This window comes from Akebia trifoliata, chromosome 15, assembly GCF_017979445.1.
Source record: "Akebia trifoliata isolate Shusen 1 chromosome 15, ASM1797944v1, whole genome shotgun sequence".
NCBI classification, from domain to species: domain Eukaryota; kingdom Viridiplantae; phylum Streptophyta; class Magnoliopsida; order Ranunculales; family Lardizabalaceae; genus Akebia; species Akebia trifoliata.
This window is the reverse complement of record NC_141389.1, coordinates 19129556-19154424: the sequence shown is the minus strand read 5'-3', so window position 1 is coordinate 19154424 and position 24869 is coordinate 19129556. Positions and strand designations below refer to the sequence as shown.

Below are 24869 nucleotides of genomic sequence, written 5' to 3'. Positions count from 1 at the left end.
TAAAGACCAGAAAAGGTAGCAGACCTTCCAGAAACTTCTGGGGAACTCCTGGCTAGTAATAGCCGAGACGTCTACCGGTTCTAAGTACGCCACGTGTATAGAATGTTCCACATGGCAATCCTACGTGGAGCTTCCATTTGTTTGAAATTGATATGATTCTGTTTAAAGTGAAAGTGAAAGACAATTTAGGGCACTTTCTTGCTGGAGAAGAACAGTTTAGTAAAAAAAAGTTCCATAAAAAACCTCACAGAAAGTAACAGAGAGACTTTCTTGTTCTACTCTGAAACCGCCATGAGTGGCGATAGTGGAGGTGATGGAGCTCTGAAAATGGAGGAAATAAAAGAGGATTTGGTGTTCATGTGGGGTTACCTCCCTGGAGCTTCACCACAGAGGTCGCCGCTGCTTTCTCCGGTGTCTGTCCAGTTTCCGGAATCAGTCGGAGTTGGAGATTCATGGAAAGATGTGTGTGGTGGTGGATGTGGATTTGCTACAGCGATTTCTGGTGATTTCTTCGATCTTAGGTTCTTCTGTTCTTTTTCGTGTTGTTTTAATTTTTAATTTTTTTGATTTCAGAATTGAAAATGGTGTTTATTTGAGCTATTGGAGTCCTATAAAGTTTTGCCATTGCTTTTTGGAAAAAATTCATTTATTTTTTTCCAATCTTTGTGTTGTTTGGTTTAAGAGGATGGTTTTGCTTAGTGTCGATTGATGTTTGATTCATTTCTTGAAGTGAAAATGGTTATTTTTAGTAACTTTTTTTAATTATTTTATAATCTTTGTTTATTTATTTTTCTCTTTTAAGAGAAGGATGTGTTTAGATTTTAAAGCTCCTTCCTTTGAGTACTTCGGGAGTGTTCAAGTTTTGCAGGATCTTAGTATTGAACTTCCATTTTTTTTTGGTTTGTTTGGTAATTAATTGGGTTTCTTCTTCATCAAGTCTTCTGGATCTCTGCATTTAGATTTTAAAGCTCTCTCCCTTTGAGTTATTTAAGAGTGTTCAAGTTTTATAGGATGGTAATATTAATTACTTCACAAAATTCAAGTTCTCTTCCTTTTAATGGTTTATGTACCAGTATTTTTTTTTTCTTCTAATTAGTAGATTTCTTTCTTTCAAATTTCTTTTTTGGGGGTTATTGTTTGGTAATTAATTGGGTTTCTTCTTAATCAAATGTTTTGGGTCACATAATTGTTTAAAAACTCATAGTCTTCTTGCTCGATCAGGTTCGGGAAAACTTATTACATGGGGTTCAACGGACGATATGGGCCAAAGCTACGTGACTTCGGGGAAGCATGGGGTAGTGTGGTGCTTAATGATCTTCCAAATAACTGAGTTTCTTCTTTGAACGAATCTCATATAACCCTTTGTTTAATTTATGAAGGAAACTCCAGAGCCATTCCCTCTTCCAACTGAAGCTTCAATAGTGAAAGCTGCAGCAGGTTGGGCACATTGTGTTTCAGTTACAGGTAATCATAGTGACAAAGTTGGGATTTGAGAAATTCTGCAAGGGAAAAGGTCTGAAAAAATCGGCAATCAGGAAAAAATAAAAATATACTATTAGTTAACGAAATATTAAATAAAATTACAAAATTTCATACTAAAATATAATATAAATAATTTATTTTCAAAGCTTTGTGAATAAGTTTAAAATCTCAGATTGAAAGAATAGATAATTAATCGCGACTTTTTAAAAAAAATTGGAGAATTTTGTCTCTATGCAGGTAATACTACATTTGTAAAATCTTTAATGGCTTGTAAAATTTCTATCTAGTTAGTTACTTTTTATTTTTTTTATGAGTAAGCTAGACTTGAATCCACGACCTCAAAGTTGCTTTGTCATGTGTCAAACCAACTGAGCTATAGGTCTAAGCCTCAAAAATATATTGTTGATCTTAACTTTCAGTTAAGGTATTACAAGTTAAATTATTATATTTATGAATAAGTTTCAATTTTATCTAATAATTATATATATTTTTTGACATGTTATATATCTTAATGGGTATTTGATGGGTATTGGGTATTTGTAGAGTATGTCTTGTTAATTACTTGCTTGAGCAATGGAGTAAGACATTTCATTCTTAAAATGCAGACATGGGAGAAGTGTACACATGGGGTTGGAAAGAGTGTGTTCCCACGGGGAAGGTGATTGGAGATCAATCTGCAGTGGGGGGCATGGAAAAGGATCTACTTGAAAGGCAGAGTTCGTTGTTGTCTGAACAAGGTGATTTTAATGAACACCTATCTATCAGGGGAAATAAACAAAGCCCGCTCTTTATTTGTTGCGTACTAATGAAGTAAAAAGTATCTCCATTACAGTGAGCCCTAAGTCTCAGGTGTCAAAATCAACTAGTGGAGAAGAAAGTACGAAGCGAAGAAGAATATCATCAGCTAAGCAAGCAGCTGAAAGCTCATCTTCTGGTGATGAAATTCTCTCAGCGTTTCCATGTCTAGTAACGTTGAATCCTGGGGTGAGAATTGCCACTGTTGCAGCCGGTGGACGCCATACATTAGCATTATCAGGTGAATCCAAACATGTGCTTTTGTTTGCTTTATAGTTGCGGCTTTGTTCTATTGCTGGCTTATGAAAAGTGAAGCTATGGAAGGCTGTCTTGTTGTACAATAATCTGATGCATTCTATGTTTCTCCAAAGTTTCAGATATAGGTCAGGTTTGGGGTTGGGGCTATGGAGGTGAAGGGCAGCTAGGTTTGGGTTCTCGGGTCCGTATGGTATCATCTCCTCATCCTATACCTTGCATTGAGCCCTCTATCTATGGGAAAGAGAGATCTTCAGCAGTTCCTGGAGGAAGCATGGCTTCGGAGGGGCAGGTTTATAAAGCTCTTGGGAGTTATGTGAGGGGCATCGCCTGTGGAGGTCGGCACAGTGCAGTAATAACAGGTTTGCATTTGGTGGTTTTATTGTTTTACTGGTTATTATGTGTTCTATATCTGCCTTTAGGCCTGTAAGGAGGCTTAGAAATAAAATTTCCTTTAAAAACAGTCCAACAAGGACTCCATTGACAATTGTTTATTTGCTGAAGGTTGATAATATATATTTTTTCCCATGTTCTGTCGTACACCAACAGATGCTGGAGCATTGCTTACTTTTGGTTGGGGACTTTATGGACAGGTTAGGTTCTTTATACTAATCTATTTGTACTGAAGCATTCTCTTGCATGAGTTGTTTATGGCATCCATTCTAGGTGCTGAAAGCTAGTCTGGTTTGAATTATTTCCTTGATTTGGAGTTTCTATTTGCATTGTTTTTTCTCATATTGCTTAGTTTTACTGGTCTATTTCCCCATTTATGATAGATAATGGTGAAGTTTAGTGCAACAGCACACCATTATTTGTATCATTAAGATAGAGTGAAGTCCAGGAGATAGTTGGTCAATAAAGCATTATTACCTGGAGGATTATCTTTTGAATAGTGTGGAATGTAAATGGTTTTTTCTTAGTCTGTACTTGGTGGTGTATCTATGTTGTTTTCAATGTGATGGTAGGGTCTTCATGGCGGGGAGGGATACTAGGAGGCCAAAACTGGGTGAAAAAGGAATAGAGAATAGTGTTGTGACCATCTACAAGATTTAATTTTGTAGGGAGCCGCCATCAGTGGTTGACCACGTAATCTATGTTGGACCTGTTCAATTAAAAGATTTACATGAATTCTTCAATCAGGTTGAATATAAACCGAAGGAAAATGCTTATCACAAGAAAGGCATTTTAGTTGCTCATGTATAGGATGCACCAGTGAAAACAATCGGCAATCAAATGGAAGCCACATCTACTTTTGTGCAGAAAGGAATCGTCGTGTCTTCGAAGTAAAGGAGTTTTCGGTGGATTCTATAATTGTGTCTGTAAAATGGTTTTTGTTTTGTGGTGTAAGGTCTTTGACGAGTTCAAAGGAGTTTTCTTTGAGGATTTTATGGGCAGGTGGGATTGGATTTGTTATTTGTTGCATGAGTAGCCTGGGGTTCTTGTTTGGGTACCCTTGTATATTGTTGTTAGTCGCCTCGACCACTCTTAATACAATTTGCATGTACCTATAAAAAAAATCTTACGATACCCCTAATTAATAGTCTTTCTTTGAATCCTTGTGACAATATAACATTGAGTCCTTAACCATAAATTTAGTAGCAATTCATGGGAGATGTATTTGGAGGTGGGCCGTTTGAGATCACTAATGTGCAATTAAATGAAGATACATTAGCATAAAAGGTGTGGATTTTTTCTTCACTTGATGGGTCGGCATTAGGGGTGCACATGGTTTGGATTGGTTGGGATTTTGGCAAAATTGGAGCTGAACCAAACATGATCGGTTCTATAAATTTGGAACCGAACCAATCCAATTACCCTATAGAATTGAACCAATTCAAACCAACCTTGGTTCGGATTGGTTTGGATCGGTTCTCATACTTATTATTTTCAATAGTAAAATTGAAAGAGTTAAAACTTAAAACTAGGCAAAATAAATATTAAACAAAGCATCACGCATAACACATAACACATTAAAAATAAAAATCATGAAAAAATTAGAAAATAAATATCATTTAATACTTACCTTGTAAGGAATGATTGAAGATCAAAGTCATTTTTAAAACCAAATGTTGCTTGTTTAAAGTTGAAACCATATGTTGCATGTTGCTTTGTAATTAAAAGTAAGAGGGCACATTTTTTATGAGTTTTTGTTAGAAAGAAAAAACAAAGGAGATGAAGTTGAAGACTTTAATGAGTTACCTCTAACACACTAACATAGTTGATAGATAGAGAGAGAGAGAGATGGGTTACCTCTTCGTTTTCCGACGAGGTGGTGAGTGACGAGGTGAGTGAGGGAGACGAACGACGGCTATGTTTTCTTCAAACTTGAAAAAGAGAGAAATAGAGAATAGAAGAATGAAACTAAGAAAGGATTTTATTTTTAAATAAATAAATATATATATTATAATAGATATAAAAATTGGTTCGGTTCTCGGATTGGTTCGTTTTATTATACCCCTAATCCAGAACCGAACCAAATCAATCAGATTTTTTTTTTTACAATCCGCACCCGAACCAACCCATGCTCAATCCAAACCAATCCAATCCAAAAGGCTCGGATTGGTTCAGTTCTCGGATTTACCCAATCCAATGTGCACCCCTAGTCGGCATAACTTGCTCAGGACATCTACAAATAATAATAAATAAATAAGTAAATAAATAAATAATAATGCTTGCTCATGAAGTCTATCATTAAGTTTACAAGTACTCGAATGAGTAAAGTTGATAAGACAAGTTCCATGTGCCAAAAATTATTTGGACCTTAGGCTATGTGAAGAGTAAAAAATTGTAGATGCCTTGTTGCAAATGAGTTTTGAGTCCCTCTACAAAGTAATGAGCATGGGAGTGTAAGTGGAAGCAACACTGTAGAAGATTCTTGTAACCAAATATGGAATATTAGTCAATTCCTTTGCTACATATATAGAAAACATTGAAAAATGGGTGAATCAGGGTAATTGTGTAAAAATAGTTGTCAGTTTTAGATGTCCCCCGAACATGTCCCTACATATACTGTTATAGTAAAGGTCCCCCGAACAATATATATATATATATATGTTCAGGGGACATCTAAAACTGACAATATATATATATATGTTCAGGGGACATCTAAAACTGACAACTATTTTTACACAACTACCTTGATTTCATCCATTTTTCAATGTTTTCTACAACACTACCAGATCCTGTTGGATCTTGTTAAATGGATGGCATCCAAGAGATGTAAAAATAGTTGTCACTTATGGATGTCCACCGAACATGACCCATACATACATACATACATACATACATACATATTACCATTGTGTACATTGGAGAAGTGATTTATGATGAAAATGGTATGAAAGAATGACCTAGATGGATCAAAAGAACTCTTAAGGTGAAGCATTGATTCTTGGACTTTCACTTACTATATTTAGTGATGGGGGTTGGGGTTATGGCAGGATATTGTAAGTTAACTGGTGGAAAACCCAATGCAACAATAGACAAAAAGAGAAAATGAATCATAGGGAGGGAGATTACGAGATTCTTATTTTGACTTCTATATGTTAGGGAGACAAAATATTCCTAAAATTTGTTGAAAAACAAAGTAGTAAAGTTCTTAGAAGACAAGAAAAAAATACAGTATAATAGGAAAAGAGAATTTGCATTCTAATATGATCTTTGTATCTTGCATAAATATCATCTTTAATCAATACGGCATTCCAAGAAAGTGTCTAAGTATCCTAGAACAAAATTATATCTAAGAAACAACATCCTAGATCCAATGCCCATAACATTGGACTAAAGAGTCCAACATCTATTGAACAAAAATGATGAGTACAACATTGTTTAATTTACACGAACATGACAATGCTTGGAGATTATGGCCTTCCAGTAGGAGCATGGTTTATTATTATAAAAGTGTCTAATTTATTACACCTAAGAAATATAGGTATCAGTGATCTAAAAATGTTGGGAAGGGCTAAGGCTATGGTATGATACACTATGACGTATTAAACTAAATTGTGTTCTTAGATAAACTACAAATACGTTTAACAAGAAGACTTGATCTCTTTTGTTCTGTAATTGAGTGAAGTTAGCTGAATAAAAGGTGAGAATAAACAAAGATTATGTAATATCATACACAAGGTTAACTTCACAATGCCACTTCATACAAGTGCCACACTTTTTTTTGTGGACATGATCACACAAAACAATGAAGTACATACATGAAAATTCGATTAATGCATGAAGAACTACATACAGTTATGTAATGCACCTATAAATAGCATTGGATGGAGGCTAGATGTCTGATACCTCTTATGATGACTGATTGTGACACATTTCCAATGTTTTTTTTTACTTTGGCTAGAAAAGAGAATGTTCTTTCTTTTAAAATGTACTCACATTTCCAAAGTACTTAAGCACTAATCTTATAGTAATTGAAGTCTTGACTTTCTATAAAATTGAATAGAGGACATGATTTGTTCAGCCGGCCCCAGCTTTTTGGGATAAGGACTTTCATGTTGATGATAGCAATGTGTAATATATTATTTCAAAAAAAAACAAATACCATTTTACCTAATCATCAGTGTTGATTACAACACTAGTGGGATTTGGGCATGCTCTGAAAAGTATCATTAGCTATGGTTTTGTTCATATTCTTTTATGTATCCTCACTGTTAAGAATTCAACATGAGTGACACTTAATAATCAATCTGTTCTCAAGGAAAAAGTCAAATATGAGTGATTTATGGAAAAACCAAAGCTCTGAAAGCATGGTCTGATAGCTACTTGGTACAATCAATAACGAATATTACGTCACATAAGCTATAAATTTGAAGGATCACAAAAGTATCATTTCAAGATTGTGTGTTTATGGAAGTGGCGTTCTAGTAGGACTGACACTCATTAATTGTTGTATGAATACTCCTTAGTCCTTACAATGTAGTGTCTGTGTTTAATCTAGTTAAATGATGTTGAATTCTGTCCACGAATGATATACTGGTTTCAATAGAGCTAGCTAATTGAGTTAACTTTTAGAGAAGTCCATTTTTTGATGCCTACACACATTCTTACTTATTTCTGAAGACTTTTTTTCTTTATTTATATTACTTTTTTAGAATTTAAATTGGAGTACTTTGAAAGATGCAGTAGTCACAAGCATGGTTTTATATTACTTCCAATGGCGTGCTTCCAACGTTCTGTTATCTGCACTTCCCAACTATATCCTTAGATTGTCTCATGCTCTATCAAAATATTAACCATCTCCAGGATCAATATGTAGGAATTGTAGGTAAAAGGTGTAGAAAAAAAAGCAGAATAATATGTTCAAGATGAGGTCACTATACCAGAGTCAGAGAACACTTGCCTTTTTTCCTTTTTTTTTCCGTTACATTTTCTCCCTTATCCTTCTTTTAGTCGTAGCATGTTCTCTTACCTCACATAAAGATTTACAGAGTTGTATCCTTAACACATTTTCTTTTTGTGCAGTGTGGTCAAGGAAGTACAGATGATGAGCTGAGCCCAGCTTGTGTGTCATCTCTGTTGGGTATTCAGATACAAGGAGTTGCTGCTGGACTGTGGCATACAGTTTGCATTTCGGCAGAAGGTGACGTGTATGCATTTGGTGGAAATCAGTTTGGGCAGCTTGGAACTGGTTCCGATCAAGCTGAGGTACATTCTATGACCATCCCCAATTTGTGCACTGCTGTATTTTATTTGATCCATGGGAAAAATAAAAAATCATATGTGCACATGTAAGGTGCCCATTGGGCAGTTGCAAAGAGAGTCCTGACATAGTGGGACACATCACACATACATGGATATCTAATCCGCATATTCACCAACCGTTTCACTTGTTTAGTCATCTTTGATTCTCTCTTCCTGGATCGGTTATTTTTAGTGGAAGCTGGTCAGAAAGTTTTTAGCTTTTCTTGAACTGCTTGTTTCAGATTCTTCCTAGGCTCTTGGAAGCCCCAAGTATGGAAAATAAGCACGCAAAAACTGTTTCTTGTGGTGCTCGTCACAGTGCTGTAATCACCGGTATGCCTTCAAACTATTTAACTGATGGATTATCCTCTTTTAACCTTGTGATTACATGCCTAAGCACTGGTCATTTAGGATTCCTGAGGCCGCAGTCCGTGGTTCGCCACTCTTGAACGAACCCGGTTCATAGAGGTAGTTTGTGGTGGATATTTAAGTCATTTATGTTAATCTCATAGAATAAGACTCAAGTCAAGGGTGCATATAGTCAGTTTAAAAACAAAGGGGTATCTCTAATATTGACCAAATCACGGGGGCATCTCTAAAATTAACCAAAATAAGGGGGTTTGTTGGGTTCGCTGTTTTTAGACATACCCACTACGAACTGAACCTTGAACTCATTCGGTTTGTACCAGTTCACGGTTCGCTACTATACTAGCGAACTCAGTAACATAGGTTTGAATTGCACCCTTCAGATGCAGATTGAAATTCTATGTTATGCTGGCTGTCTGGGATCGATTGTTTTAGAGAACTGGTTGAGTTTGATTGTGCCATTGCAAACACCTTGTGCTATATCATAATTTTGTTACCCCCTGGAACAAAGGTCCATTAGCTTGGGAGAGTTGGAAGTCCAGACACAACAGTAGATTGTTAGGAGTTAACTTTATGTTGGTAAAACATCTGATTTTTCCTTCTCTCTTTAATCTTTGCAGAAGACAGGAATGTATTCTGCTGGGGATGGAACAAGTATGGCCAGGTATGACTTTCATCATCCATATCTTCGATGAATTTATTAAATTCCACATTTAAATACTAAATTTGGTTTTCTGGCTACATGGCACAGCTTGGCTTGGGTGATGTGATTGACCGCAACATTCCTTCACAAGTCCCCATTGAAGGTTGCCTCCCTAAAAATGTAGCTTGTGGCTGGTGGCATACATTGCTATTGGCGGAATCTCCTACTTAAGTCTGTTTAGAAGGTATGGGTTCGCTCCACAGTTTTGTTAGGATAGCTTTCCACACTTGATTGATACACAATGTTTATGGTTTATGTATATGTACATACATGTTCACTGTATATGCATATACATATATGCACGTATCCATTCTTTCTTGGTCAAGGTAGACCATGATTATCCCATCTTTATTACTGTCGCAATGCGAGGATAATTGCATCTGAGATGTACAACAAAAAAAAAAAAAAAACTATTGTACATTATATTTATTTTATTTGTTGGAATCCAGATAGTTCCCTTGTAATTTAAGATGCCCAGAAATTGTAAGCAAATGGAGATAAGAGTATGCAGGTGGGTTCTATTATCTTTTATACACAGTATGTGAAGATCTATGATCACCACGGGTTGACGTCTTTATAAGAATTACAAGAGAAGGCTGCATTAGGTGCCCGGCCATATCTGCTCTCTGGAAGCCTGTTTAAGCATTAATTCAACCTTAACGTAGTCCTGACACTTCAAAATGGTTTGGGGGATTTGGGTATTATACCTTTGTAAGACAATTTTCAACTGTAAGTGCACATGCCCATCCTTTGTTTGATCAGTGTTACATCAGGCGTCAATGATCATAGTTGTACTCTAATCACCTCAATGAAGCTCATCTCTCTTAGTGAACTCAGCTAGAGGAACACGAATGAAGAAATAAAGGCTCTCCCTAACTGTTAAGCCCAATGTCGTGTGTTGGATTCAATTGGATAAACCTGTCGAGGTCGGTGTATATAAAGTGCATTGCTTGGGTGAACACACTTGCTACCTACTGTAGTTAGACTTCTAACAAACATTTCTCTACCTTGTGGAAGTGAGACTAACCAAGCACCACTACTGGATCAGCACTGTACCTCTTGTCATGTCTGAAATAGTTTTTTTCAAATACATCTCAAGAAGGTGAGCTTGAAAGAGAAGAAGATGTTGGCATAAATTCAAGACCTCTTATTCTATTTATAGATCTCTGATAAGAGTGGAAAACTTATTCCTTCCCAAAGCCCCTTTGGGTATAAAATTATCGTTTGGTGGTGATTTGGTTTGGTGGTGATTTGGCTTTTCCTTTCTCGCAGAAGTCTAGAAGTTGAAAATGTGCTAGATGCAGAAGTTGCTCAGACCAGTTTCTTCTTTTCAGCATTGGTAGGAATTTGGAGGAATTTAAAGTTATGACCCTACTTGCTATGCCTGCACATCATTGTAAAATGTAGTAATTGCAGAATTTGAGACTTTGCTGTTTGTGAATGCTAGATCAAATTATTGTAAAAGCCTTATACTTGGTTGTTATTCATGAATGGACATACCCTTGACTATTCATCAACATACACATCTATTTGTTAAAATATCCTTACGTAGAGACACTTAAGAATCCCTTCAATCTCTATTTATGATTGGTAAGTAGGCCAAACCATTGAAGTTTTCAAGAGTTCAATTAAGTGTTTTTTTTTTTTTTCTTCAAACTATTTAGTCAGAAATAACACATCCTTTCTTTCATAGGGAGAATTCTCAAGATTGCTGATTGAAAAGAGCAGCATTAAGTCAATAATATTTAGGGTAGCAGTCCTAATTAGGAGATTGGGATTAGCCCATAGGAGAATCTTTTTCAATTAATTATAGACTGGGCAAGGTGACCTTAGAATTGAATCGAATGCCCAAAGGTGATAAATTTTAATCGAATAAAATAAGTCAATCTGTTAGCCTTGCAGAGTGATTACTTTTTCACCCTTTTGAGTAAACAATAAATATACCAAAGTTTCATTCAAAGGAGGAGTTGAGGTGATATTAATTGTATATCATTGTAGAATCCATATATTCTATGTCAAGGAATAATTCAAAGCACTAATTGGAGCATTTTTCCTTTACAGTACCTGGTCCCATTTCATTTGCACTTACGCATCTAACGTCCCGGTCCTTACTAGATCAAAAAATTTAAAATGGTTCGGGCAGGTATAGTTCAAAATGGGTTTTGGATCTCTATTTTTGGTTGAAAGAACTGTTTATCTTACTGTGGACAACTCAGAGAAGGAGAATGTTATGCATGCCTTGGAGAGATTGAATAGACCCACTCCTATGTTTCTGAGCATGTTGGATGCAAAAAACATCAAGACTACCCTCCCACCTATTGATAGCGTGTTGGAGTATCTTAATCTTACAGAGCATCATTTTAGATTGATCGACAAATCGTTGGCAGAAACGTTGGTGGAAGCGTTGACTACTATGAAATATGTTGGGTCTCAAGGAGAATAGGAGTATATCCTCAACATGACTTACAAGTTGCAAAATTAAGGGTATTGGGGATGAATGTTGATGACTCCTTATTCAGTTTGTTCTCAACTCCCTTCATCTCATGTTGGTCTTTTCAAGATCCATTATAACACTAATAAAGAAAGGCGGGGCTTGAATGAGTTGACCAATATGTCTGTTCAGGGGAAGTGAGATTGAGGCAGGAAGGGCGTCATTCATCATTTACTGTGACTTGGGGAGCTGGAAAGAAAAGAGGAAAATCAGGAAACTAGAATAAATGTTCACCAAAGAAAGGCAATGTACCTAAAAATGCTGATCAGGTGACGGATGACGACAGTGTCAAGTGCTACTTTTGTGGAAGAATCGGACATATAAAAAAAGATTATCTAAAGTGAAAGGCTTGGTTTGAAAAGAGAGGTGAGTTTCTTTCTTTTGTATGTTATGAATCAAACCTAGCTGAAGTTCCTTCCAATGCTTAGTGGATAAATTTTGGGGCCACTACTCATGTTACGAATTCAATGAAGGGATTTTTTTTCAAGTAGGAAGTAAAAGGTCCATTTTTCTAGGGAATTGTCTTGGAGTGGAAGTGGTGGCAGTTGGAATTTATTGCTTGATTTTGAAGACCGGTTATCAAATAGACCTTACTAATACCTTAATTGTTCCTTCCAATTCTAGAAATTTAGTTTCATTATTTAGATTTGATGGAAGTGGTTGCGGTTGGAACCCATAGCTTGATTTTAGAGACTAGTCATTAGATAGACCTTACTAATAATACCTTATTGTGCCTTCCCTTTCCAAAAATTTAATTTCATTATCTAGACTTGATGGTATTGATTTTTCGTTTACTTTTGAACATGAGATTTTGAGTTTATGTATGGATTCTATTATGGTTGGTTGTGGTATTTTGTGTGCTGGTTTGTGCAAAATTAATCTAGACCATGAATTCGCCCAATCCTTAGTAACCTTACATTTGAATGTTGGATTTGATTGTTAAATGAAATTTCCTCAATCTTATGACATAGAATGCTAATACACATTTCCAAGGATAGGATGATGAGATTGGATAAGATACTTGAAAATTGATAACCCAGACTTCATAAATTTCTCAGTGTGTGGATTACATTAAACGAAAGCAGATCGAACGCACCAAGAAAGGTGTCGTTAGAAATAATGGACTTCTTGGGATAATTCACAATGATGTTTGTGGACCCTTCACCATTACATGTTTTAATTGTGAGCTATAATTCATTACATTTATCGATGATTTCTCAGGTTATGATTATATTTATCTTTTGTGTGATAAGTCTCAATCGATAGACATTCTAGAGGTATTTATTACAGAGGTTCAAAGACAATTAGATATAATGGTTAAAATAGTGAGATCAAATAGAGTAGTGAGTTTTATGTTAGGTATGATGAATCGTGCCAAAATCTTGGCTCATTTTTCAAATTCCTAGAAAAATGAGATATTCATGCGTAATACATGATGCTTGGTTCACCTCAGTAGAATGGTGGCGTAATCATACTCTTATGGACATTTTAGGAGTACAAGTGTCAATGGGTCGGTTCTTAAGAAAATTAAAACCATAACCACTATATTTTTTTGATTTTCATTCTTGTCGGTTTCGGTCCGATTATTAAATAAGTGGAATTGGAACAGCCACAAATCATGGGTACCCGTTGATCCCGATTTTCAAGAATCAAATGGTAATTTTTTTTCTCCAAAATCATAATAAAAGAAAATTTCCTTCTAAAAAATAACATATTATCTACAAAGTATCAACTTAATAATTTGTTCCACAAAAATACGATTTAAATGATTTTTTTTCAAAAATTAAAATTCATCTTATTTAAGTACTAAACTATAAGAAGAGATGATCCATTTTAAACTCCAATATTTAGTTTATATGAAAAATTGATGAATTTTATATAATATATGTTAATTTTAAAATATAGAATAACTTTAAGTCATATATAATGTAAAAAATAAATTGGTGTCGAGTAGGTTCTGGTTCCTTTCAGTTCGATTCCATATTAGACCAGACTCTAATCGGTTCCAATAACAAGGGAACCAGAACCAGGATTTTAGGTTTCGGGTAAATGTGTTCCAATTAAGGCCTTAATTTAGGAGTATGTTGAGTTATTTCATTGTACATGTGTCATTGTAAGGTGAAGCCTTAAAAACCGCAATTTATATCGTAAATCCGGTTCTTAGTAAGGTAGTTCCTACAATTATCTTCGAGTTATGATCTCATAGGAAACTTAGTTTAAGACACACATTTGTGGTTATCCAACGGAGGTAGAATCTATTACCTAGAAGAAAAGAAATTGAAACTTGAGAATAATTTCTGGATTTTTCATTGGTATCTAAAAAAGTCCAAAGTGTACAAGTTTTATTCCCCTAACCATAATACGAGGTTTGTAGAGATTAAAAATGCTAGATTCCTAAAGAATGACAAAATTGGTGGGAGCAAAGAACCAAGAAAAATAACTCTTAAAGAAGCGAGAATGGATATCCCACTAACTATTCCTCTTCGAGAAATTGTTGTTCCTCAAGTTGTCACATGACCTAAGTAGAATTGTTAACAAATAAATGAAAGTGGTTCACCGCTTCATGAGGACGTCATTGATGAAATTGTAAAACTATCACAAACGACAGTTCTTTGGAGATCTTAGAGCAAAAGAAGACCTGTCATTTTAGATGATTATGTGGTGTATCTACGTTAAATTGACTTTGACTTTAGGATAAGAAAAAATCTGATTACGTTTTCACAAGCCATGGAAAACAATGATTTTGCTAAATAGCTTGATGACATGAAAGAAAATTTGAAATCAATGGACCGAAATGGGGTTTAAGCTCTCGTCAAATTTCTTATAAATGTAAGAAAGTCAAGTGTAACTAGGTCTATAAGATTGAGCTTGGCTTGAAGGCAATGTTGAGCGATTTAAAGTCAAACCAATGGTCAAAGGTTTCACTCATAAAGAATGCATTGATTACAAGAAATTTTTTTTTTTTTTTTCGTTTTAAAGAAAGATTCCTTAAGAATCATCATGGCCTTAGTAACTCATTATGATCTTGAGTTATATCAGATAAATGTGAAAACGAATTTTTTAAATGAGGATTTGGATGAAGAAATATACATGAAACAACCTAAAGGGTTTGTGGGGAAATGAAGTGAGCATTTAGCTTGTAAACTTAGAAAATCTATATATAGATTTAAATATGAAACAACCTAAAGGGTTTGCGGGGAAATGAAGTGAGCATTTAGCTTGTAAACTTAGAAAATCTATATGTAGATTTAAATATGCTTTCAGGCAATGGTATATAAAATTTATTAATACCATCACTTCCTTTAGATTTAAAAAAAGTACTGTTGACTAGTGTATATATTTGATGTCAGTAGGAGCAAATTTATTATGTTGGTCTTATATGTAGATGATATTTCGCTTGTTAGTCATGATTTTTGATTATTACGTGAAATTAATAAATATCTCACCAAGAATTTTAAGATGGTTGATATGGGTGAAACAATTTATGTTATAAGAGTTGAGATATTTAGGAATCGATCGCAAGCCTATTGGGACTATATCAAAAATGTTTTATCAATAGTCTTGGTGAAATTGTTCAGTCGAGGACGCACCTGTTGTGAAATTAGATAAGTTCAACATTATGTAGTGTTCCAAGAATGATTTAGAAATTAAAGAAATTAAACACTTCATATGCTTCAGCCGTAGGAAGCTTGATGTATGTTTGAATTTGTATAGACCAAATATCAATTTTGCAGTAGGGATGTTAGAAAGATACTAGAGAACTATAGGTATGGATCATTCGACCGTTGCAAAGAAGATATGAGTTATCTTCAGGGAACGAAGAACTACATGCTCACTTATAGGAGGTTAGACCATTTGAATGTTATTCATTACTCAGACTCAGATTTCGCCAGATGCTCTAATAGTGTGAAGTCTACTTTAGGATTTATCTTTATACTGGCTTATGGAGCTATTTTGTGGAAAAGCATGAAGCAATCCATTATTGCTTCATTCACAATGGAAGTCGAGTTTGTGGCATATTTTGAAGCCACAAGCCATGCTTTTTTGTTATAGACTTCATCTCAACACTTAGTGTTGTTGACTCCATTACCAAGCCACTAAAAATATATTGAGACAAGTAACAATATTGCAATACTTTTCTTCTCTAAGAGTGACAAGTACTCAAGTGATTCAAAACACATGGAGGTTAAGTACTTGGTGGTAATCAAAAGAATCTAGAAACAAGTGTCAATTTGAGAATTTGAGCACTACTCTTATGATTGTTGACCCATTGACTAAGTGTTCACCATCAAAGACATATAAGGAACATGTTATTATATTGAGTCTATTGAGGAAACTGTGATGTTATGGATACGTTGATTGAGTATTTATTTTAATTTACATTAGCATTGCACAATAATATGGATTTCATTTCTACTTTATTCTTGTTTTCAATTAAATATGTACATATTATGTTTGGATGTATGATTAACAGGAATGCCTTGACAAGGTAAATTACAAGAGCTGCTTTGATTAGGCTTAAAACCTAAGTATGATCATTATTATTCCCTATGTTGGAATTGCATTAGGAAAGACTGATTGTGGTGTAATAATGGAAAGGAGTATGACATTGATGACATATGACCGTCATGATTCACATAAATGATCTAACTTAATTACAATGTTATAATGTGTAATGTATTTGGGTTGCTAATTTCAAAAATTCATTGCATTATTTATCTTGAAGATTACACATTGCACACTTATGGATTTAGGGGCCAAGTAGGAGAATGTTAGACTTATGGTTCTTGTGTCCCAATGAATCCCACGATTTCTCATCATTTTAGAAACTTGGATAACATTCAATAAAAGGAAAGCCAATTATAAAAGGAATCTCAATCACATTCGAGTTGTGAAAAAATGGAAATTCTCCTCAAGGGAATTAGAAGAAACCTTGATGAATCTTGAAACCTTCTATTAGAGAAACTTTAGGCTCTCTTGCTCTCATGTAGAGAAGGGGAACGACACTCTCTTAACAAACTCTAATAAATCGATTCTCAAGGATCTCATTATTCTTTACAGAATTATTATAGTTTTGGCCATTGAGATTATGGTTTTACCATCAATAATAGTAACCTAGCCATTCCATTAAGGAGAGAGAGAGAGGAAGAAGAAGAAGAAGGTGAGTCTAGATCAAGGTTTACACAAACAAGGGAGATTGCTATATCGATATATTCTACAAGTTATTCTTAGTATTGTTGATTCAACTATTGATCTTCCATGGTGAAAGGTACGCTTTAAACTTTTTGTAGTTTGTCGATTTTTTGATGTAATCTTTTGAGTTGGATTGGATGTAACGATCCTAAGAGAGATATCAGGGTTATTGTTGATGCAAAAAATTTGCACTACCTAGAGATTTGTGATGTTGGTTTGAGATCTTCACGTCTTTAGCTCCTAGGTGTGCCTGCAATACAACATCTTCGACACCCAAGTCAGATCAAGTACATAAAGGGGTAGAATAAAAGTGTAAGGTGAAAAAAGCGTTTCTTGGGGTGTTTTTGCCCCTTTATTTATAGAGTTGAAACCTTAGGATCTCCCTGATCTTATTATCAATTTCGTCATTATCTTAATTAGGAGGTAGAACTCGATTTGGAATGTATCCAATCAAGGTTATGTCCCTATTCTCTCTTTCAATTTAGGAACTTCTCTTTACCTGAAAGACTCCTAATTTGTTGGGATGTTAACAGATCGTATCTTCTCCCAAAACCTTGGTTTCTAGGGATTTAGATCGTGTACTGTGCTTACCTCAGAATTCGTGAATTTGACCATGTCTTGATGTGCTACGTGTCATCATCTAATGCTTTTAAAAAAAAAAAATCCTCCACAGTTATGATTTTGATTTTCCACATTTTCTTAGAAGTGTTTTCCACATTGTTAATCATGACGTTAATATCAAATAGTTAATTAAAGTTCATGTCAGGAGAAAAAAATTTCAGACTAATACCCATGACCCACAAAAACAGTGCTTTCTTTTTTTCCTTTAAATTCAAAAAGACTTGGATACATTCTACCCTTCTTTCCAAGAAAAAAAAAAGGTTTTATAATTTCTTGGCTTAACATAATATTAATTAGCTAATAAGAAAAGGAGTTTATGGAAACTCCCAACGTCCCATACTGACAAAAATCTACGATTTTTTGAAAAAATTCCCAATTTTAATAGTTCTCAATTAAATCATGATTTTTTTTTCGAAAAAAAAAAAATTAAATAGAGGTTTTTGAAAATTTCTTGATTAATCTTGATTTAATTGAAGATTTTTTTTTTTTTTAAAGAAATCTCAGATTATTTTTATTTTTTTGTATTTTGTTAAGTATTATTATTATTTTTTTAATATATAAAATATGTATATTGTTTTAGATTTTCAATCTCTTGGGCATTGGATTGATGACGAGATTAGTGTGTTGATGATGATGAGATGAGGATGATGATGGTTATGATACTCACCATGACCATCATCACTACCACCTGTCAAATCACCATCACATCACATCATCATAGAGGATGGAAATGACTTATTTTGAAAAAAAGAAGAAGAAAAAAGACTGGTTTTTAGATGATTTTAATCATTTTCATTAATCTTAAAGAAGAGCAATAGATGGGAGTTTTTCACCAGTTTTAGTACATAGAGATGCTTCAAATAATGGGTATGATCAATTTTTTCATTATACAATTGAATAAGAACAAACAACTTATGGTGGTTCGCAAGTGTCATCATGGCACGCAACTTTGATAAAGATGGGCTGTAATGGCTCCCGTTTGATATTGGTGCTAAAACAACCCAAAGTACCTATATGCCAACGTGAGGGGATGATGTCGTTCATGATTTAAAATTTTGTATCGTTTCATAATGTTTCGTACGAAACATGTAAGAAATGTTTCAATTTGTATCCGAAACAAACTGATACAAACCGGAGAACCTAAATAAAAAAATAAAAAAATACAATATGTAAAAAAAAAACAGATTCACACGGAAAATAATATTACTAATAATTATATAAAAATGAAATGTTTTAAGATATATAAATTCATTTTAGAATATTTTGAAAGTGTGTAAATGTGAAAAAAATTATTTTTAATTTTAAATTATAATTTTAGCATTTCAAATATCATTATATAAATTTAAAAAGGTCCTTAAGAGTCGACTGTTTTAAAAAATAGGTCTTAAGTTGTTGTACTGGCATTAAAGTACTGTTTGAAAAGACTTCTTAAAAATAATCTTTGACAGTTATTTTTTCTATTTTTTTACATTTTTATATTTAAAATTATTATTTTTAATTTTTCTAATGTTTGCCCTACTTTATTAATTTTTGTTGATTTTTTCTGAAGTTTTCAGTTGCCAAATTATTCCCCAACCTTGACTTTGTCACTATGCACCCCCCCCCCCCCCCCCCCCATCACCTACCAACTTCTTCTTCCTTTCTGGAAGATGTTGAATAAATGGATATTGAATTTTAGGATTTTTTTTTTTTTTTTAAATTTCTTTTACATTTTTTTGCATTTAATCATTAATCATTAATAAAGATGAAGAAATAATTATTAAAATCTCAAAACAACGATTTTAAATTGAAGAACTCGAAGATTTTTTATAATTATGTTTGATAGATTCAAACGAACTTGTTCTAGCGAATTCAATAGGTACTTGTTAAATATTACCAAATAGATTCTATAAGTACCTACCGAACAAAATTTTCTGCTGACCATTGATCTATACGGTAGGTACCTACCAAATGTCACAAGGATGAATGACCATCAATAAGACTCAATGTACATGTATTAAGAAGATCCACAATCTTATTGATTAGGGATTTACCACTTGACCATTAACGCAAGGCTGCCACCATTTTAGGATCAATGCATATTTAATCAGCCCCCCACTTAAGTCAGATTTTGAGAACACCAATGGTTGTGATTGATGATAACATGGATGATTAGGGAAGTTCCCTCAAAAGAGAAAAGCACGAAAGTTGGCGTAGGTCTCATTGATTGATGATAGTCATGTTAATTTAAGATTTATTAACTTGATTCTTTAAGCTTGGTACTGGTCAAACTTGCATTCTTGCTTGAGGGGATGAAGCTGAGGAGAGAGAGACAGAGAGCACATTTTTTGGTGATCGATCACTGGTGAGGGGTGACGACATCGACGATTAGGGTTTCCTTCTAAAAAAATCCAAGGGAAGAACTAGAAATGTGTTGGGATGGGAGTGAAGAAACAAAATTCTTGAGTTTGCTATAAACACATTGTTATATTTAATGTGTAAATAAATATAATATAAATATATTTATTTATTATTTAATAAAATGAATATTGGTTTGATTCTATGACACTCCTAAACCGAGAACTGAATTGAATCAATCGATTTTTCAAAATCTCAATCTAGAACCGGACCGATTTTCCATCAAACCGAATCAAATCAATCCAAACTACCCTGGTTCAGTTCGATTTTCGATTAGGTCAGCAAAGGCAATGATCTTTCATTGTTTTGTCAAATATTAGTCCATGATCTGTATCAACTAGTGATGGAAAATGGGAGGGGGGTAGAGATCAGGAGATGAGAGAGAGAGAGAGAGGAACTTGATTTGATTTGGGTTTAGGTTTTCTAATATTTTTTAAATAAACAATATGAATGCATTTTTTTTTTCTTATTACATAGGGCAAAAGTAGATTGAGGGGATGAGAATGAGCAATAAAAGATAAAAGTTGCTTTAGGATTTAATTTTTTATTTTCAAAAAAAAATAAAAAAAAATAGAGATGATTTACTAAAATATATGCTGAAATTCTTAAAATTTTCATTTCAGTGCTCTATTTATTAAGAAATTAGGATCAGATAAGGTGTCTTGTTCCCCTAGAGTAGAAACCATGTCTACATGGCCCGTTTTGGTTGGAATTTAAAATACAGGAGATACCTAACCAAGCCTTCTTGTTTGCATTACATGATTTATTTAAACTCGAGAAATGCAAATTATCATTTCTGAAATTAAAATATTTTAGTTAAAATCAGAAATTTATTATTATTTTATAAAGAGAATTTTATTTTAATTGTACTATTTACTATCTTATAAAACAAAATGGTTCGGGCAAGTATGGTTCAAAATGTGTTTTGGATCTCTATTTTTTTTGGTTGAAAGAACTGTATATCTTACTGTGGACAACTCTATGGAGTAGGAGAATGTTATGCATGCCTTGGAGAGATTGAATAGACCCACTCCTATGTTTCTGAGCATGATGGATGCAAAAAACATCAAGACTACCCTCCCACCTATTGATAGCACGTTGGAGTATCTTAATCTTACGGAACATCATTTTAGATTGATCGATAAATCATTGACAGACACGTTGGTGGAAGAGTTGACTACTATGAAGTATGATGGGTCTCAAGGAGTATAGGAGTATATCCTCAACATGACTTACAAGTTGCAAACTTAAGGGCATTGGGGATGAATGTTGATGACTCCTTATTCAGTTTGTTCTCAACTCCCTTCCATCTCATGTTGGTCTTCTCAAGATTCATTATAACACTAAGAAAGAAAGGTAGGGTTTGAATGAGTTGACCAATATGTGTGTTCAGGCGAAAATGAGATTGAGGTAGGAAGGGCGTCATTCATCATTTACAACGACTTGGGGAGCTAAAAAAGAAAAGAGGAAAATCAAGAAACTAGAATAAATGTTCACCAAAGAAATGCAATGTACCTAGAAATGCTGATCAGGTGACGGATGACGACAATGTCAAGTGCTACTTTTGTGGAAGAATCGGACACGTAAAAAAAGATTATCTAAAGTGAAAGGTTTGGTTAGAAAAGAAATGTGAGTTTCTTTCTTTTGTATGTTATGAATCAAACCTAGTTAAAGTTCATTCCAATACTTAGTGGATAAATTTTGGGGCCACTACTTATGTTACAAATTCAATAAAGGGATTTTTTTCCAACTAGGAAGCTAATACGAAGTAAAAGGTCCATTTTTTTTGGGGAATTGTCTCGGAGTGGAGGTGGTGGTAGTTGGAATCTATTGCTTGATTTTGAAGACCGGTTATCAGATGGACCTTACTAATACCTTAATTGTTCCTACCAGTTCTAGAACTTTAGTTTCATTAATTAGACTTGATGGAAGTGGTAGCGGTTGGAACCCATGGCTTGATTTTAGAGACCAATCATTAGATTGACCTTACTAATACCTTATTGTGCCTTCCCTTTTCAAAAATTTAATTTCATTATGAGTTTTATGTTAGGTATGACGAATCGTGCCAAAATCTTGGCTCATTTGTCAAATTCCTAGAAAAATGAGATATTCATGCGTAATACATAATGCTTGGTTCATCTTAGTAGAATGGTGGCGTAATCATACTCTTATGGACATTTTAGGAGTACGAGTGTCAATGGGTTGGTTCCTAAGAAAACTAAAACCATTACCACTATATTTTTTTGATTCTAATTCTTGTCGGTTCCGGTCCAATTCTTAAATAAGTGGAACTAGAACAGCCACGAATCATGGGTACCATTGATTCCATTTTCAAGAATTAAATAGTAATCTTTTTCTCCAAAATCATTATAAAAGAAAATTTCCGTCTAAAAAATAACATGTTATCTACAAAGTATCAACTTAATAATTTGTTCCACAAAAATACGATTTAAATGATTTTTTTTTTCAAAAATTAAAATTCATCTTATTTAAGTACTAAACTTCAAGAAGAGATGACACATTTTAAGCTCCAATATTTAGTTTATATGAAAAATTGACGAATTTATATAATATATGTTAATTTTAAAATATAGAATAACTTTAAATCAATATAATGTAAAAAACGAAAATGAAAAAAATAAATTGGTGCTGGTAGGTTATGGTTCCTTTTAGTTCGATTCCATATTAGACCTGACTCTAATCTGTTCCAATAAAAAGGGAACCAGAACCAAGATTTTCGATTTCGGGTAATGGGTTCCTATTGACACCCCTATTTAGAAGTATGTTGAGTTATTTCACTATACCTGTATCATTGTAAGGTGAAGCCTTAAAGACCGCAATGTATGTATCTTAAATCCAGTTCCTAGTAAGGTACTTCCTACAATTTTCTTCAAGTTATGATCATGTAGGAAACTTAGTTTAAGTGGTTGTCCAACGAAAGTTAGAATCTATTACCTACAAGAAAAGAAATTGAAACTTGAGAATAATTTCTGGGTATTTCATTGGTATCTAAAAAATTCAAACGGGTACAAGTTTTATTCCCTTCCCCTAACCAAATACGAGAATTGTAGAGATCGAAAATTTTAGATTCCTAAAGAATGAAATAATTGGTGGAAGCAAAGAACCAAGAAGATAACTCTTAAATAAGCAAGAATGGATATCCCACTAACTTTTCCTCTTCGAGAAATTGTTGTTCCTCAAGTTGTCACAACGACCTAAGTAGAATGGTTAACAAATAAATGAAAATGGTTTACCGCTTCATGAGGACATCATTGATGAAATTGTAAAACTTTCACAAACAAATGACAGTTCTTTGGAGATCTTAGAGCAAAAGAAGACCTGTCATTTTAGATGATTATGTGGTGTATCTACGTTAAGTTGACTTTGACTTTAGGATAAAAAAAAAATCCGATCACATTTTCACAAGCCATGGAAAACAATGATTTTGTTAAATAAATTGATGACATGAAAGAAAAGATGAAATCAATGGATTGAAATGGGGTCTAAGTGCTCATCAAATTTCTTATAAATGTAAGAAAGTCGATTGTAACTAGGTCTATAAGACTGAGTTTGGCTTGTGTATAGCGTTTAGTGACTCTCGATGGATAAGGTACCAATCAACCTTGAGATCGGGGTAAACGGCTCGATTGAAGAAAATGAAAGGTGTTAGGCACCCTTTTCTCCCCACCAAGTGGTGGTAATCTCAACTCAACTCGGTCATTTTTTGATAAAAAATGCAAAATAAAATAAAATGTCATGTGTTGATAATTTTTACCCTAAGTATGTATTTACTATCGGCTTTGGTGTATAAAGATCATCTCATCGATGGAAATGATCCGAATGGGCATTAGCCTTGGAAATAACACATTTTGAAAAGTGTTGAATTCGGTTACAAGTCCATTCTCATGAGTCGAGAAGAACCTAAATATCGAGTGCCTCAAAATAATTTGAAGGATTAAATCGATTTTGTTTTGAAAGTAGTTACAACCCTTATACTTTCAACTGAACTAAGGTCCAATCTACTAGAGATAGGGGAGGGGAAGCATTACATCTTAGAAGTTTTTTAGTAATAAAAATTAAAGAGAGGAAGGGGATAGTAGAAGAGGGATATGAAGAGGGTAAAGATAGAGGGAGGGGGAAAGTGTTCTTTTGACCTACCTTGAAGCTTTAAAGTCTTTTTTTCTTTCTTTCTTTCCTTCTTCTTCTATATCTTCTTGAGTTCTTAGTAATTTATGAAAATATTTTTTTAAATATATGTGAGAGTATGAAAGTAGAGTAGAAGATTTTTTCTTGTAAGAGTTGATACCCATTTTGGAAGATGAGAGGGGGTATTTATAGGTGTTGAGAGATTTATTTAAGGCTATAATGAGATGAATGAATGAAAGAGCGGAGAATGACATGGGTTTTGAAGGTAGGGATATGAATTTAGAGTTGGGATGAGAGTAGTTGTATAATGAAGGTAAATGGACGATTTTTTATTTAAATGGTTTTGATCCTACCCAATCATTTGGGTGGAGTGTTTGATGAGATGAGATGATAAGTGTTGATTTAAGAGAATGGGGGTGTAAGGGAGTAGTTTGTTGATTGAGTGGTAGGTTGGTTGAAAATGTAAGGTGTTTAGATTAGGAGAATAGATTGTGTAAGGGATTAGTTGATTGGATTTTAGGAGGGTTAAGGGGATGACGATATGTGTCAAAAAGGATGAGGAGGTAATATGATAAGATGAGTTGATTGAAGAGAAAGAGTATTAGATTGGAGATGAGGTGTGTGGGTTTAGTTTGTAGAAATGGATTTGTAAGTGATGATGGGAGTAGGTTAGAGAAGGGGATAGGTTGAGATGGGGATAGATGTTTTATTTAAAGAATGGATGATGTG

General features: G+C 34.0%; 1 protein-coding gene across 4 annotated transcripts; it reads left to right on the top strand.

The window, feature by feature from the left end:
- The first annotated feature begins 210 nt into the window (after nucleotides 1-210).
- On the top strand, nucleotides 211-10917 carry LOC147384507 (ultraviolet-B receptor UVR8-like). 4 transcript variants are annotated; one of them, XM_086425532.1, is made up of 12 exons: nucleotides 211-502; nucleotides 1222-1295; nucleotides 1380-1464; nucleotides 2088-2219; nucleotides 2315-2518; nucleotides 2649-2894; nucleotides 3082-3125; nucleotides 8005-8187; nucleotides 8466-8556; nucleotides 9210-9253; nucleotides 9341-9476; nucleotides 9804-10917. In XM_086425532.1, exons 1-11 carry the CDS (start codon nucleotides 292-294, stop codon nucleotides 9461-9463), a joined length of 1437 nt encoding a protein of 478 aa, XP_086281658.1. In that variant the 5' UTR covers nucleotides 211-291; the 3' UTR covers nucleotides 9464-9476; nucleotides 9804-10917. The 4 variants fall into 4 exon arrangements, with proteins under 4 accessions (XP_086281658.1, XP_086281659.1, XP_086281657.1 ...); XM_086425533.1 differs by having other exon boundaries at nucleotides 10565-10901; XM_086425531.1 differs by having other exon boundaries at nucleotides 9341-10917.
- The last annotated feature ends 13952 nt before the right edge of the window (nucleotides 10918-24869 follow it).

What these genes read in the sequence shown, in the direction of transcription:
- LOC147384507 (XM_086425532.1), top strand. Translation starts at nt 292, where the DNA reads ATGAGTGGCGATAGTGGAGGTGATGGAGCTCTGAAAATGGAGGAAATA. An exon ending in TTCGTTGTTGTCTGAACAAG is followed by an intron (nt 2,220 to 2,314) that starts GTGATTTTAATG and finishes TCTCCATTACAG; the next exon opens with TGAGCCCTAAGTCTCAGGTG. An exon ending in GATGGAACAAGTATGGCCAG is followed by an intron (nt 9,254 to 9,340) that starts GTATGACTTTCA and finishes TACATGGCACAG; the next exon opens with CTTGGCTTGGGTGATGTGAT.